Here is a 15,126-nt window from a genome sequence, read left to right on the forward strand (position 1 = left end):
CTCTGTTAGGCTATTGAACAAACTCAGAAGTGAACCACTCCAGAGGAGAAACAACACAATATTTTTCCATTGGTGAATCTACAGCTAAAATTTGCTTCTAAAATCAGAGGTGTTTTGGAGCAAACTGGTTAATACAGACTACAGGACAAAATCCATAGTACGTTCATTCTGAATGATGCTTGTCCCAAGAAACGATATTAGCTTCTCATAAGTACTTTGTAAAGGAAGATATTTGTTAACATACTTAAGTCTTTCAAAATTAATGGATTTTAAGAAAGAAAAAGTTAGACTCATAAGCTCGTATTCAGTAAATGATATCAGCTATCCATGCTGAAATGATAATTTTGAGAATTGATGTTTAATTAAGTTGGCAATAATTGATCGTTTTAGTAAGAAATATAAGTTTTAATGTAAAATTTTTGTGATTTGGCATTGCAAAAGCCTACGTGAGTCCCTATACTTGCCTCGCACACAAATCTCTAACTTAACTTTTCATTTATGTTTGAAAGAATCTTCCATTATAGCTTTACAGTAGAAATTTCTGTGGTGAAGAAGGCCAAGAACAGTTTTATTATAGCCTCTAAATTAATGAGTCTTGATGAATTACAATAAATATTTTATTATACAGTAGTAATATTGCTATGGAAAAAATGCTGCCATCTTCTTTTGAGCTAGTTGGTATGCATCATGACTAAGTTTCTCATATGAAAACTTTACCTTGGTAAGTCAGTAAGTTTCAAAGTGTAATGGCTGATTGAGATCTGCAATGATAATGCATATTTATAAGTTTGACTGGCTTTTGGTTTGGTTACTTTTTCTCTGTTGAAACAACACTTGCAGTGATAGTAGAGATGTTCTGGATTCTGCTATGAGTCCTGGTTATATTTTTCTTATCCAGACCCCCCTCTCAGCAAACACCTTCTGTACAATATATATGTGAATATATTTGGATTTTACCTGTTGTAGCTAAAAATCTTTGAAAAGCCTGTAAGCCAGCTTCATTTTAGGGAAATGTTAGAATTTATGTTGCATCCACAGACAGGATTTATATTGCATACAGTCTTTCGATAGCTACCCTCCATTGCTGTCTTTGTCAGTTATACTATGGAAGAACAGGAGGCCAAAGGTTCCTGTTCAGAGGCTTATATGCTTTGTGAGGCCCCTGTAATCCTGCTGCAGAACTCTACTGCTCTGGCTTTCAAACTTTCATTCTTGTTCTAAAAATCTTTGCTATTTATTTGGAAAAAAAATATGTCCTTTTTCATCTTAAGATATTTATTCCAGAGTCTAGCCTTCATTTTGTTATTTCAGTGATTTGTTATTATATTAAAATAGTATCTCTTAGGTTGATTTCAAAATCCTCAATTTCCACCTTTGCTTCCTCCATTTTTCTATAGTGTGTGCTGACATGCCTCTTTCCATCACCTTTCCCCAACAGCAATTGTAGTATAAGTAGATATAAAGCAATTGTTGTATAATTTTTAATTTGGAAAACAGTGCCATATTTGAAATAAATTCAGGAAATGCAGAACAAAATATAAGCATAACAGTCTGGCATCGTTCAAAGTATATTGTATTTGATTGCATTTTTTTCAGTCTATATACAATAGTAATATTTTCCGTTGTATTTGGTGCTTTCACAGAATTCTTATTTCTCACTAGAATGACCTAAAAGGAGTCTTTTCATGGAAGATTGGGTCTGAATAGAAAGTATACAGAGATCTTAATTGTAGTGTCGGTGTTCATTCTTTGAGGAACTTACTAAAAAACAAAACAAAAAAACCAGCAACAATTATTCCACGAGACCCAACCCTGGAAAACTTTTTAATGGCTTCATTTCTACCTATTCTTCATGTACATCTGCTAAATGTGTTTTTTTTTTTTATAAATACCTTTACCTGATTTTCTGTTTTTCTTGCATATTAAAATAAAAAAGAACATTCTGCAAACAAATGACTGATTCCTTCCATAGTCGTTGTTTCTTTATTGCACACTGCTTAAGAACTGACAGTTCCTTTTTATCTGCAATTAATCTGTCAGATGTGTTTAATTCCACATTTCATATTCATATTTTCAGCCCCCTGAAAGCTCCTTGAGAACAATCTAGCAGAATTGTTTAATTCCTTCTACTGACAATCATTAATGTAAATCCTTCTTAATTATAAATCAGATTACATTAATTGTAAGTCACATGTTTTTCTTTCTTCTCCTTTTTCAGTCTTTTTTTTATATTTGCATGTGCTCTTTTTAATTATGTATTGTGCTACTATCTCAAATTCTTTTCCATGGAATTAGCTTTTTTAGCTCTGAGACTTGCTAAATATCCTTGAATCCTATGAAAGTGTGAGGCCAAATGGCTGAATATTTTACAGTCTTATATTTGTCATTCATTAGTGCTAGCCACTTTTGTATAAGTGAAGTATTTTGATTTCTTGACTTTCTAGTGGTACGAAATGCAAGACTCAGATGCAAGATTTTGTTTGCTAAAATTTTTTTAGGCATTAGACATTTTAATATAATGCTCTATAAAGATTAATTATCCAAATGTTGTTGACATTTCTTTTGAGCCTGCCTATGTTACCTCTTCTTATCTGGAAGAAAAAAGTCATTCTCACTAAGTCTGAAACTAATGGTTTCTTTTTAGTTGAGACAGTCATGTTTAAGTTTTCCCAAATATTAGTTGTCAAGTGTTATAGATGATCTTCTGTTTCGAACTCTGTATATAAGCTGGTGTTATGCAAACTAGTTTGTTTTCAAGATGGATTGAAAATTATATTAAAATAGAAAGTGAGCTCTCCCTGTTGAATCTGAATCATCTTTGTATTTTTTGAGTTTGTTTGTACACATATGTGCAATGATATAGACATGTATGTACTGGATCTTTATACAGATTTTAGGGCAACAGATTAATGACTTCACCCTTCCTGATGTTAACCTCATTGGAGAGCATGCTGATGCTGCGGAGCTTGGAAGAATGCTTCAGCTCATTTTGGGATGTGCTGTGAACTGTGAACAGAAACAAGGTAATAAATTTTGAAAGTATGTTTTGCTCCCAGGGCAGTGAATGAAAATCTAAATTGTTGTGTAAATCGCCTAGGGAAAAAGGATGTTTCTCAGGTTGTTGTCAGAAACAAATTTGTTTTTGTAAGTCATGACATTATTTTGTTTTACAGGTAATAACTGATGTTTTGTTACAAGCTTCACTGGTTTTTGCAGTCTCAAACTGTGGAACTGGTTGTGCTTCCAACATATATAATTTTGGTCTTTGTTAGCTGAGCTGAAAAGGAACTCTACAAAGAGAAACTCTTGGGCCCAGCCTTTAACCATTTATGTATGAGGTAGCTCTGGGTGGTTAAGAATATACAGGTATGATTGTCATCCTCTTTTGCGTGACCTTGGGTTCAGGAATGTATTTCAGTATCTTACTACATGTGAGAGAGCCATCGGAATCACTGGGGGTTGGTCTGAAGAGATGTCTCATGCCATCTGGGACATCAGAGTTTGCAAAACTTTTGCATGGGGTTGGCAAATGGGGCGCAAGAATATGAGTGACTGTGCCTTTCTAGGCAGCGGTTGGAGACTACGCGTGATACCTTAAGGGCATCCAGAACGCCCTGCAGGCCTCCCTTAGGCAACTGAATCCTACATTGGCAGTCACTGGAGGATGCTTCTGTGTCCCTTGTCTTCTGTGGTACCAATTCTCTATCTACTTGCAGAGGCCAAATAGGGGCCCATTCAGTTTCTCTGCAGATACAGTAGAGAATGTGGTTAAGCCTGGTTAAGGTAACAATGCAACTACAAACATTTATTTTTAATGCTTAAGACAAAAAGCATAGTAACAAGTAGCTATAAAATACATAGATCGATAAATGAAAGGATAAGTTTACTGTATTTACATTAAGGTTATATCAAAGATCTCTCTTTCCCTGATTTACCTCATTTCTGTTTCCTGTCTGGCAAAACGGCAGTGAGGATTTCAGACCTTTTGTCTTCCTTTTGCAGTGGTACCTTTTAGCTTTTGTAACTAATTTCCCCTTTCCAGTTTTCTCAGTTGTCTAAATTATTTTAATCTGTCATCCTGAAATTGCTTTTATTCTTCCCTTAAGCAGGAGACAGCCTGGCCATCCTCTTAATTAGACTAGAGATGATTTTTCTTCCATGAGTGCATAAATCGCTCTGTTATATTAACAGAGGCCTCCTGTCCTTTCTGTTTTGTATAAAAATGCTCTGCCTTCCTTTTGGTGGCTACTTGGCATCCTTCAGTGAGAAGTACATCTTTTCCTGTACTTCTCATACTCTGTCAGTCTGAACATTAAAAGCATATATGGTGGACCATCTAAACAGTCAAAGCTGTACATACTTTGGGTGAGGCTTGGCATGATGTAGTTAATCACTTTGAGGTGAGTGATCCCCAACATCTTCCTCTTGGGCAAAGCACAAAAAGAATACATTTGGCATATGAAAATGATCATAATATCCAAATGGAAACCATGTGATACAGAGCAAGTCATTAATTCCTTGCCTTGATCTAAACATCAGAATTTGTTGTTTTAACCACTACAGAAATAGGAAATAGGAAGAAAACAGTGGAGAGGACCTATTTAAAAGACCTTGAGATGAGAATGCTGTAGAAAGGCAGGACATGGATCTTAAATTCATGGAAAAGGCATCCCATCCTTTGATCATGTGCTTACATGGCCAGAATTGTTTGGGAACAAAGGAAGAAAAGTACTTGGAGGATGGGTAGTTATTTCAGAAGTGAGTTAAAGTGTGAGATGCAGAAAAAAAGTGGATGGCCATTATATACACCTGTGGTTTTGACTGTTGCAGTGTTCCAGTGAGCCTGAATTTGTGCCTGAATAGACTTTCTGATAATGTGTTCTTGAGTTTGTTGGGCTGGGACCTGAATGATGATTTTGCATTTCAGTGTCATCTGTAGCACCTGCTCAGCTTATAGGAAAGATGCAGCTGCTGAGCTCTTGTTCTGTGTGATTCTCTCAGGTTTCAACAGTAACATTCCAGATTGCTTTTATTTTCAGAATACATCCAGACCATAATGATGATGGAAGAATCAGTTCAACATGTTGTCATGACAGCCATTCAGGAGGTATGCTGGAGTACCCATACTGTGTAAAAGTTCATCCTTTCAATATTTTACAAAAGCATACTTTTTTCTACTTCAAAAAAAATTTAGTTGGATAAAATAAGGACCATAGTTTTGGGTTTTTTTTCTTCTTTTTTAAAGAATGAAGAGTATCTTCTTATTTTGCCATAGAAAAACAACTCAGTCAAGCTTGCTTTATGTCAAGAAATTCTGGTTGAATGCCCCACTTTTCTTTAAATCTAGAAGATTTAAACTTCTAGATATTTTTGATACTGGGTTCCCCTTCCTTTACCTTTCCTACTGTGTGGCTCCTAAAGTACACTAAACTGCTTTTATACAAGTAATACTGTAGAATTTCTTTAAACTTTGCACTTATAATTGCAGAACTCTATGAACTGCTAAATTTTGTTATTGGACAAGTGAAAAGAAAGAAATGTATGGCAGAATGTTCTTTTGTCTTTTTTAGTATAATTAATAGGCTAGTTAAGTTATTCCTGCTAGTACTTTGTAGCATGTTAATAAATGTACTGGAGTGTATTTTGTAAAACTGTTGTTCAGTAGTAGGAAACTTGATTTGTTCTCAAGACTGTGGTGGTGAGAGAGACCATTTTTCTATTGTGCTTTATAGTGGTTAGCCTGCAGAGTTTCTATATGCAATAAGGGATTTCATGGTCTTGTTTAACTCATGAATCATACTGAAAATACAGATGGTGGCAGATTGGAGAGAAGAAAATTGAAACACAGTGTTAGTGACCACTATTGCCATCTGAAACCCTTGAGTGATTTCTGCTGTGCTCAAAGTCAGTCTTCATAGATGGAGATGTACTGCAGGCCAGGCTACTAAGGAAAGTAGGAAATCTAAAATGAAAATATTGCTGTACTTTCTGACAAGAAAGCATGGCAAGTGTTTCAGAAGAAAATAACACTTCCTGAAGTCTTTTCCAGTAAGGTTCCAGGCCATCACTGGTAATCCTCTTTTTTCTGAATGTAAACAAGAAAAACTAAATTCCACATTGAACGCTAGAGCATTTTCACTTTTCTATTAAGTCTCTAAATAGAGAAAGAGATATCACTGAGCTGTCAAGGCCCCTATTCCCTTTTATTACTTTGACCAGTGCTGCATTCATGCAGTCTTGAATCTTGCTGGCTGAATGTAGTTATTTTCAGGAGTAAAACTGCAGATAAGAGGATTTTTGAAATGAACATTAAAATAATTCTTATGCTAGATCACCCTTCAGTCAGTGGGTGACTTGCCTGAATTTGGGGATATTTGGGGATTATTTATTAATTTATTTAAAGTGTGAGGATAATGTTTTGATTGTTTTTCTCTTGTACTGTTTTGATAAAACCCAACTTTCAGCATACTTTATCCGTCACTGTCTTAAAATAAAGCCTATCTTATTCTCCTTCTGCCAAAAATCCTCTGAATGCTAATTCTACTGTGATGAGGTAGCCACATCTTAAGTAGCCCATAATTTTTGGCATTTGATGAGTAGGCATGAAACTTATTAAGTATTTGTGCCCTTTTTTGGAGATAAGGAAGAGCAAATTGGGGGAGAAACCACCAAATGAGGGTCTGTTCATCTGGAACAGATTTTGAAGCTCAGTGGATCGCAAGGGTTTCCATCCATGGACTGGTACAGATCTGTGATTTAATGCTGCCTTCCAAACTGATGAGAAGTCCAAGGCATTCAGAACCAAGTGGGGAGGTTCTCAGATGTTTATCCAGCGAAGCCGGAAAGTATACTCGCTTTAGATCTCAGGAGTGTTTTCAAAGCTGCAGTGGCAGTCTGTCTGTGGAGGGTGAAACTTCACTGGGTTTAAGGAATTTGTTTCTCTTCCATGGACGACTTAGAGCAGCTCTCAGAAACTAAGTGACTTGGACTAAGTAGTGTGTAGGAGACACCAAAACAAAAAGCCTAGTAAAATAGCTTTATAAGCATACTGGAAAAGTTGATATGTCATCTAATCCAAACATTTCAAAGCTTTTGACATGCAGTTACACGTTCTTCAAAATTTGCTATGTAAATGACTCTTTAATCTTTACTAATGTGTTATGTAATTCATTTTTCTGTTTCAACAAAGCACATATAAATATTTTTTGATACTTCTTTGGTTTTCATGTATCATACTCATGAAAATATTTTTCAAGCCACAGTTGAACAAGCATCTTTCCTGTTTTCTGCTTTTTCATGAAAAAGCTGTTTTTCAAATGGCAAAATGAGCATTATACATATAAAATTATATTTGCTAAAGTAACTTCAGTTTTTTTGTTTCTTGATTGAAGAATGATACAGCTAGCAAAAGATATGCCAAAAAAAGTATTATATAATTATAAATTATGATGTATAACATATATAGTATTCAGTCATATATTTTGTTTATAGTTTATTTAATTTATTACTTGCAATTAATACAAGGTATCATGATAATATAATACATGACTAGGTATAATACAACATGTATTTTTAATTTCATAACTTCCAGATTTTTTTTAATGGCCAAAAACCTTTCCAGAAAACCTCTTAGTACAAAAATGATTCTGTCATTATGTACTTTCTCTTTTTTTGATGTTCTTTGGAAATTCTGCTGTTATTTTCCCAAGTCTTTTAGGTAATTAAGTGTTTGGGAGGAAGCTTCTTTAGTGATCAAAGTGGCTTGGGGGGAATTTTTTCCTTTAGCAGTTTCGAACATCTCTGAATGTGATCACTTAGCAGGTATTTTTTCTTTCTCTGTGCAGGTCAAGTTGAGAGTCAGAGTAGTAGAAGTACTGTCAAAACTTGTTTAAGATGCATAACAAGAACAATTTATGTTATTTCCACAAAGCAGAAACTTTTTGTTTTTCTCTATTGTGTCCTGACTGTTTAAAGGTTCATCTTGTCTTAAGTAAAAGTAGCTTTCAAATGGACAGAAAATAATAGAAAAGTATTTCATTGTGTGTGTCAGCAATACTGGGAGAAGGGGAAAGTCCTGCTTTCTTAAAGGATACAGATTATTTTATATGTAGCCTTGGATCTTTAAAAAAAAATGTTTTTAAAAAAGGAAAGAAAAACCCTCCTGTAAACAGAAACAAGAGTTTGACGTAGTTTCAACCACACTGAAGTGAGCTTGCACACTATGAACAACTTTATGAGCATTTCATATGAAGCAAATATTTTGAACTTAGAACCACATCAAGTAAGTGGTGCCAGCTGCATTTGTAAAACCATGCTACTCATTTATAGAAAAGAAGAAAGTTCATACTTCAGGTTATTCATGCATGCAGATATTTGTGATAGTCTGATTTCCCCCCCCCCCCATCTCTATGTATCCATGACAATACAAATTATTGACATTCACAAGCAAGGCAGTTAAAAAGTAAAGGTTTTAATAATATAAAACTAGCATATTTGCAGGTATTTTGTAAAGCTTCTTGCCAAAGCTGTGAACATGAAAATGTATAGATATAAATGATTAACATGAGCAGAATAGGGAATGACAACTGCTTCTCATAAAACCAGACTAAGAACTGAGAAAAAAGTCTCGTTGCCCAGGTTATTGTGACTTTTAAAATCCAGAATGAGTTCTTCACCACAGAATAAGCTCATATGAATTTAAATGACATTTTGATTATTCAAACACATACTTATGCCACTTCAAAGCCTTCATTCTAAACATGTGCAATAAACCAGCATAAGAAGGGAAAAGTATGTGTTAATTGCTTGCTTTTTCTCACTGTTGGAAGCTCTTAAGCAGACTTCCTTTACTATAGGGACATAATGTCTATTGATGGATATTGCATGCACTTTTTTCACCCCCCCCCCCTTTTTTTTAACCAATTCATTTGAAAAATATTTGCACATCACTGTTCATTAAAGGTGCAGCTGAAAATAGATGATAACACTTTGTTTGAGCCAAATTACGAGTTTGAAGCTGAAAGCCATTCCAGTGCTTCAAAGCTGGTGGATCTTTATGCCCACCTGTAGTTTGCTTCTGGAGTAACGAAACTTGCAGCTGTGAAGGGAGAATGAGAAGACCACTTCCCTCTGCTTTTTATTCTCAAGGTCAGCCAGTTCTAGTACTTGAATCAAATGAGCTAATGGTTGCCTCTCCAAGCCTGAAATACTGATGTTGGCAAATACCTCCCAAGATCCCCATGTCTAATATAAGACTTGCAGGTTGGTTATGAAGCACTGATCATTGACAGTTATGAAGTATTTCAGGAGTCTGAGTGAATATGAACTTGCAAATGAAGAAGATACACAGCAGAACACACTAAGGAAATTTGCTTTAAAACATAGTAACAAACTACTAATATGTCAGATTAGGAATAGATAATTCAGAAAGGGATAGCATGACATCAGACAGCTAACTGCTGGAGCGAGCATTTTGGAGTTCTGAACTACAGTACTATCAGAGCACGCTGATTGGCTAGAAACAGTAGGAAGGGGAAAATTGGGGCAGTCCAGCGTACCTGCTGTTTTTCAGATGTATGGAAGGTGTATTTTGAGTTGATGTGTATATCTTTGTGGAGTCTTAAAATACAGTATTCATTAAAGCAATTCTTGAATTTTGAAGGAAATCTTTTAGAAGTCAAACTAGTTTGGATATGTGGATGGAATTGTAGCATAGTAGCCGAGCTGTTTAGGAGAAAGCATTCCCTTTTAAAAGGAAAGAAATTGGCAAGAGGCAAACTAGAAGCAGAGCACTATCGGGACATTCACTTACACTGGAGAGGGCAATGGTATATGTGTGGGGAAATGTGCAGGAAAAGACGGAGGAGCTCCCTCTTCACCCTGATAACTCTCTCTCACCCCTCCCTCCCCATCCCCTCTCACTTCTTAACCTGAGTTTGTTGTTACCTGCTGATCAGAAGTCTCATTCCTGTGTCATTCATGAGTAATCTGGCAATTTTATGCCTTGTCTGGTTCCCTTTGCTGGACTCCCCAAACTACACCAACCCTTAGATCTTTCCTTGGCATTCCCACCATATCAAGGACCAGTACATTGCAGCATGCTTCCTGTCTTTCCATTGTTGCCCTGAGTCCATCATCTGCACACATTCCTGTGGCTCTTGCCCTCGGTGCCCCATGAACACTTACCATGAAATTTTTGTGCCCCAGATTCCTGATCCACCCCACCCATTGCCATCCACAATTCAGTGTACCGTTCACGATCCACCCACACCCCTGCACCCTGTTCCTTGCCTGATCCTTCCCCACCCAATGTCCTCTTCTCTTTCACATTCCTGCTGAGGGCTCTCAAGTACAGGAGAGTTTGGGAGTGGTGACAAAAGCCACTGAAGAATAAAGGGTTTATATTATTGGTCTTGGCCTGCTTCCTTTGTAGTAATCCACAGAAAGCAGCAACACCACAGTGGCCTCTAGTGGGTTGTACAGCCTCTTGCATTACCCCCACTTAATCCTTGGGCAGGGCTCTTAAACTGGGTTTCTGAAGAGGAAGTTGTACTAGGGCCAGAAAGGGGATGGTGATTGTCAGGGCCACGTTATTGTCCCTTGCAGGCTGCATGCAGCCTGAGTCCTGCAAGTAAGAGTACTGTTGTAAAGAGTAGTATTTAAATAATGGCTGGAGCGGTGATGCAGATGTTTTTGTGAGTAATGTTGCAGGGCATGGAACAGGCAGAAGAACTCAGCATTTGGTTAATCTTGCCATCCCTATTGGTCATCTGGAAAAGGATTTAAATAAAAGATAGTGAAATGGAGAAATTAAAGATATAAACATCACTGAGCAGAGAGGGACTGGAAATTCTTATTTTGGATAGCAAAATGATACTCAGCTTAGAAAATGTGGCCCTAAGTTAAATACAAGTTTGTAATGCCACTGTATATGGTAAAGAAAGAGATATGTGACTTCATTTTTCAGGGAGACAGCTCTGAGGCTAGGGATTTTCTAATTATTCTTCCAAAGGATCTAGGCTTCTTGGAATGTGTCGTTTCTGAGTAGTTTGTCATTGCAGAGGTGCAGACAAAATGGACGGAGTTTAGCAATTAGCAACAAGTACAATCAAGGCCTGGGGGAACTTTTGAGAAAAGATTAGATGAATTTAAATACCTAGGACTCTGCTAGATCCCAATTAAGAAGCTGGAGGAAAAAGAGAGAGGGGTAAGTGTATAGATATTTGAATGGTATAAGTGCCAAACACAGGAATTTACTGTTGTACACAGTGGTTTAAACAGAATGGAGGGGAAGTGAAAGCGCTGTGCTACGTATCAGAACTTTGCCAGTGAAATCTAATGCTAAAGCATTGGCTTCTGGAGGGAATAATGGAAACTGTCTCTGGAGAAAGTAACCAGGCTGGACAGGAAACCTAGGCAACACTGAGGGGAAGGACCTAGCTCTGGTTTTGGTTGGGATAGGGTTTTTTTGTTCATAACCTCCATGAGTCATGTCACAGAGAACTCATAAAACATTTCGTATCTTGCCACTATCACAGAAACAATGAATGTGCTTCCATAATGCTTCCTTTCGAGTTAGTTGCAGCATATTTGTTATTTGAGGGAGTTCTTGTTTGTTCTTACCCCTTATGGAGCTGATTACAACTTTCAGCATTAACATCACCTTAATACGTTTGCTGGAGATGGTTGGGAAGAAGTCTTTGGTCTAGGAGTTCTGTTATATTTGAGCTAATTTTTAACTGTTTTTCTCTTGATCATAGAGTGTAATTATTGAAAGAAAACTTGGTTTCTTATCAGTGGCTTTTTTCTTTCAATAAGCATATCAGTCAGTCTGAAGATTATTTTTAGAAAGTCATGGCTTAAAAGTCATGTTTTCCAAACTAAAAACCCAACAACCATTCTTACAGTCAAATAGATTAGTCAGTATACAAAGAATTGTAATATGTGTTTCAAAAATAATCTTTGTTAATATATTTTTTTTAATTTACAAGTTATGAATCCAGAACAGATTATCTTTCTGCTTTGCATGATTATTTGAACTAGTTATGTCCCCAGATTTACTTGGGGGGAAAAAAAAAATCAATGTGGACTTCCAAATAATCAAAAATGAAAACCACTGGCAGAACAATTTGAGACAGATCTTGACTGATACATTGATAGCTACTACCATTCTAATGCTGCTTCAATAAAATGCTCTCCAAAGAGAACTGTAGGTTTTGTGATAGGTAAAGAATGTGCTTTTTCAGAAGAAAAAGTGACTATGTAAGTCTGTTTTTCTTTTAAATTTCTTAAAATTCTTTTAGATTTTATAACTTCTGAAGATTTCTTTCTATTCTATTCTTTCTGACTATGTTGCATATACAAATGAAGTGGAAGACTTTATTGTTGTTAAAACAAAGCTCCCAGAGGTTAAAATCAGCTTGGTTTTTCTTCGAAGCTTAGCTTTTAATATACAAATAAATATTTTGCTTTTTCTAATCCAGTGTAATCTAATTGCAGTTGATGAGTAAAGAGTCTCCAGTCTCTGTTGGAAATGATGCTTACGTTGACCTTGATCGTCAGGTATCTAAGACTAGATATTTCTTTTCCTTTAATTCTAGGACATCAGTGCCCAGTCATTTTGCTCTATTCTTAAGAAGTCTGCCTCTTTAATCATGGAATGGTTTTGTGGAAAATTCAAATAAGGACTAGCAAATTAAATTTCAGTATTTCAAGTCCTTTTGCTTTATAGACTGAGTTTACGCATTTTGTGTATTTAAAGGAAAGAAGAACTCATTTTGGAAAATAATATTAGCTATATGGCTCTGTGATATAGCAAAATTGAAGACCGGTGCAAATCTTTGGTTAATGAGAAAGAAGCAAAAGAGAGTTTGTAGTATTGAAACAAAACTTTTTTTGCCATCTCCCATTTCCAAAGTCAATAAAAAGATTTAAATGTGGCTCAAAAATCCTTGAAGCAGTCCTGGGAACTGTCAAAATATGTAGGAGACGTTTTGAAGGAATCCTTCCCTGTCTGATATATTTAGAAAAAATACAAAACCAGTTGTGTTTCTACTTAGAGAGCTTAACCTAGTGCTAACACTGTCCTACTTCAACAGTCTTTTCCTCATGCAGTAGAATTATAGTACAACGGTGTTCCCTGCATTCCTCTATCATGTTGTCTTTGCAGAAGTCCGTAAATGCTGGCAGATGGAATTAATGTTTGTATGTCAGCAATCACTTGAGAAATAAGACATAGTGATCCTGTTTGGAAAAAGTAGAAGGCCCATCTAAAATTCATCATGTGTAATAATATATATTTATGCTTATCTCTATATAAATATATACATTGCATTTTTTTACAGACCAGTTTTCTTGTAACTATATTTTTTATGTTATCGTAACTGCATTCATATGCAAACTTGAAAGATACGCATCTTATAAAGTCCTTTAAAGAGAAGTATCTGAGTATTTCCAAACTGCTTATAAGTTTTAGTGTCCTTTTCAGAAGGGTAGGCTTTTCCATCACCATGTCAATTGTATTCCTGTTGTGCAGTAAGAGTAGTTCCCAGTGACTAGATAGATTTTACCTTAATTGTCTATTCCCTATATTCCACCTCCCAATCCTTTGTGTATTTGGAAAGTAGATAAAAACTGAAATTATGCACTCTTTGCATCCATAAAGAAAAGTGGTGTTGTCAATTTTTTCACTGTACAGAGTTGGCAAGTTCTTTGCACTTAAGTTTTTCAGTGGTTTTGGACTCAATTCTCAGAATAAGTATGGTAACTTTAATGTTTTGTGCAAGACCAAATATTACTTCCAGATGTTTTTGTTTGTCACACAAACTAAAGAATGATCATATTTGCTTCTTTGTTTCTTTTTAGAAGCAGAAATGCCTTACTTTCCCAAAAATCCAGTATATTACCTCAACGTAAAAACAATCTTATGCTTGTGTAGTTCAGAATTTTTTTTAGACAGTTTATAGAGAATGATGAAACTAAAAATGTTTGTTGTTTATGATAGCTAAAGAAGACTACAGAAGAATTAAATGAAGCACTAGCAACAAAAGAAGAAATTGCCCAGAGATGTCATGAGTTAGATATGCAGGTAGGTTATCTGTTGTACATATTAATACCAAAGTGAGAAGGAGGCATGTTAATTTTTAGGCAGTGTGGAAACCTACTTTTTAAAAAGGAAGAAGAAAATTGCACAACAGTTCTGTTGCTTTACTTGTGCTACCAGAACAAAGTTTGTGATCTCTTTTCTTGATGCAATGATGTCAGTATTAAGATGATTCATACTAATCAGACTTATTCAGGTAGGAAAGAAGTAAGCTATATGGCTCAACTCATGAATTAGAAAACTCCTAGAAGTTATGCTGCTGTAACAAGTTCAGTAAGAAGTTACACCCCAAGTGGAAGTTACTCTAGTGCATCAGCTGTGAATGGGTTTAGACTAAGCTTTACTGTAAACCGTGCATACCTCATCTGGACATGAGCAATCTAAACGGGGAGCCCAAAAAGGCAATTTAAGTGCAACTCTGCTTTGGAGTATGATTTGGCCTTATGCCAAGCAGTTCAGCAACCACTAGAGTTAATGAAGCTGTGTGCCTTGAATTGTACTTAATGGTTGATTTTTAGTGTATTTGATGATGCAAGCTCTGACTAAAGCATTTCATTCTTTTGAGAAGGTCATATTCCCTCTTTTCTCCTCCTACTTGCATGTTAATTCTATAATATCTAGTGATATATGAGTTCATGCTTCAACGATTCTTTGAGTTGCAGCACTTTGGGTTCTCTGCACCGCTGCCTGTTTTCCCAAAACTGGCAGAAACTGAATCATCTTTGGAACTTGTGTTCCTGTTTCAGGTCTGCTTGCAGTTGGCCACTGGTTTAAAAAAAAAAAAAAAAAATCTAGGAAGGGCACAGCCATGACTTGGATGTCCAGACTTGGATATTCTGTGTGATTGATAAGCATTGTTTCTTCTGGAAATCAGCTTAAAAAGCTTTGCTGTAGCATGCTTTGTTTTTTGGAAAGTATGCAGACTCTAATATGATGAAGTCATTTTCTATGATAACTAAGACTTTTCCTTTAGCTGCTTTTGAGAAATACTGTTCAGATTTACATTTTCTGTATGGTATATCCTG

The 15,126-nt window shown here is 35.9% G+C and overlaps 1 protein-coding gene across 4 annotated transcripts in view; it reads left to right on the plus strand.

Annotated features, from left to right (window-relative positions):
* HOOK3 (hook microtubule tethering protein 3) overlaps positions 1–15,126 on the plus strand; it is an 83,652-nt gene that overhangs the window by 29,892 nt on the left and 38,634 nt on the right. For 3 of the 4 annotated variants that reach the window (XM_067316395.1, XM_067316396.1, XM_067316398.1), the window contains exons 5-8: positions 2,891–3,023; positions 5,040–5,107; positions 12,499–12,561; positions 14,003–14,086. In XM_067316395.1, the coding sequence (XP_067172496.1) occupies positions 2,891–3,023; positions 5,040–5,107; positions 12,499–12,561; positions 14,003–14,086 (348 nt within the window). The remainder of the gene's footprint in view (positions 1–2,890; positions 3,024–5,039; positions 5,108–12,498; positions 12,562–14,002; positions 14,087–15,126) is intronic. The other variant, XM_067316397.1, reaches the window with a different exon arrangement.

This window comes from Apteryx mantelli, chromosome Z (assembly GCF_036417845.1).
Source record: "Apteryx mantelli isolate bAptMan1 chromosome Z, bAptMan1.hap1, whole genome shotgun sequence".
Lineage (NCBI taxonomy): Eukaryota > Metazoa > Chordata > Aves > Apterygiformes > Apterygidae > Apteryx > Apteryx mantelli.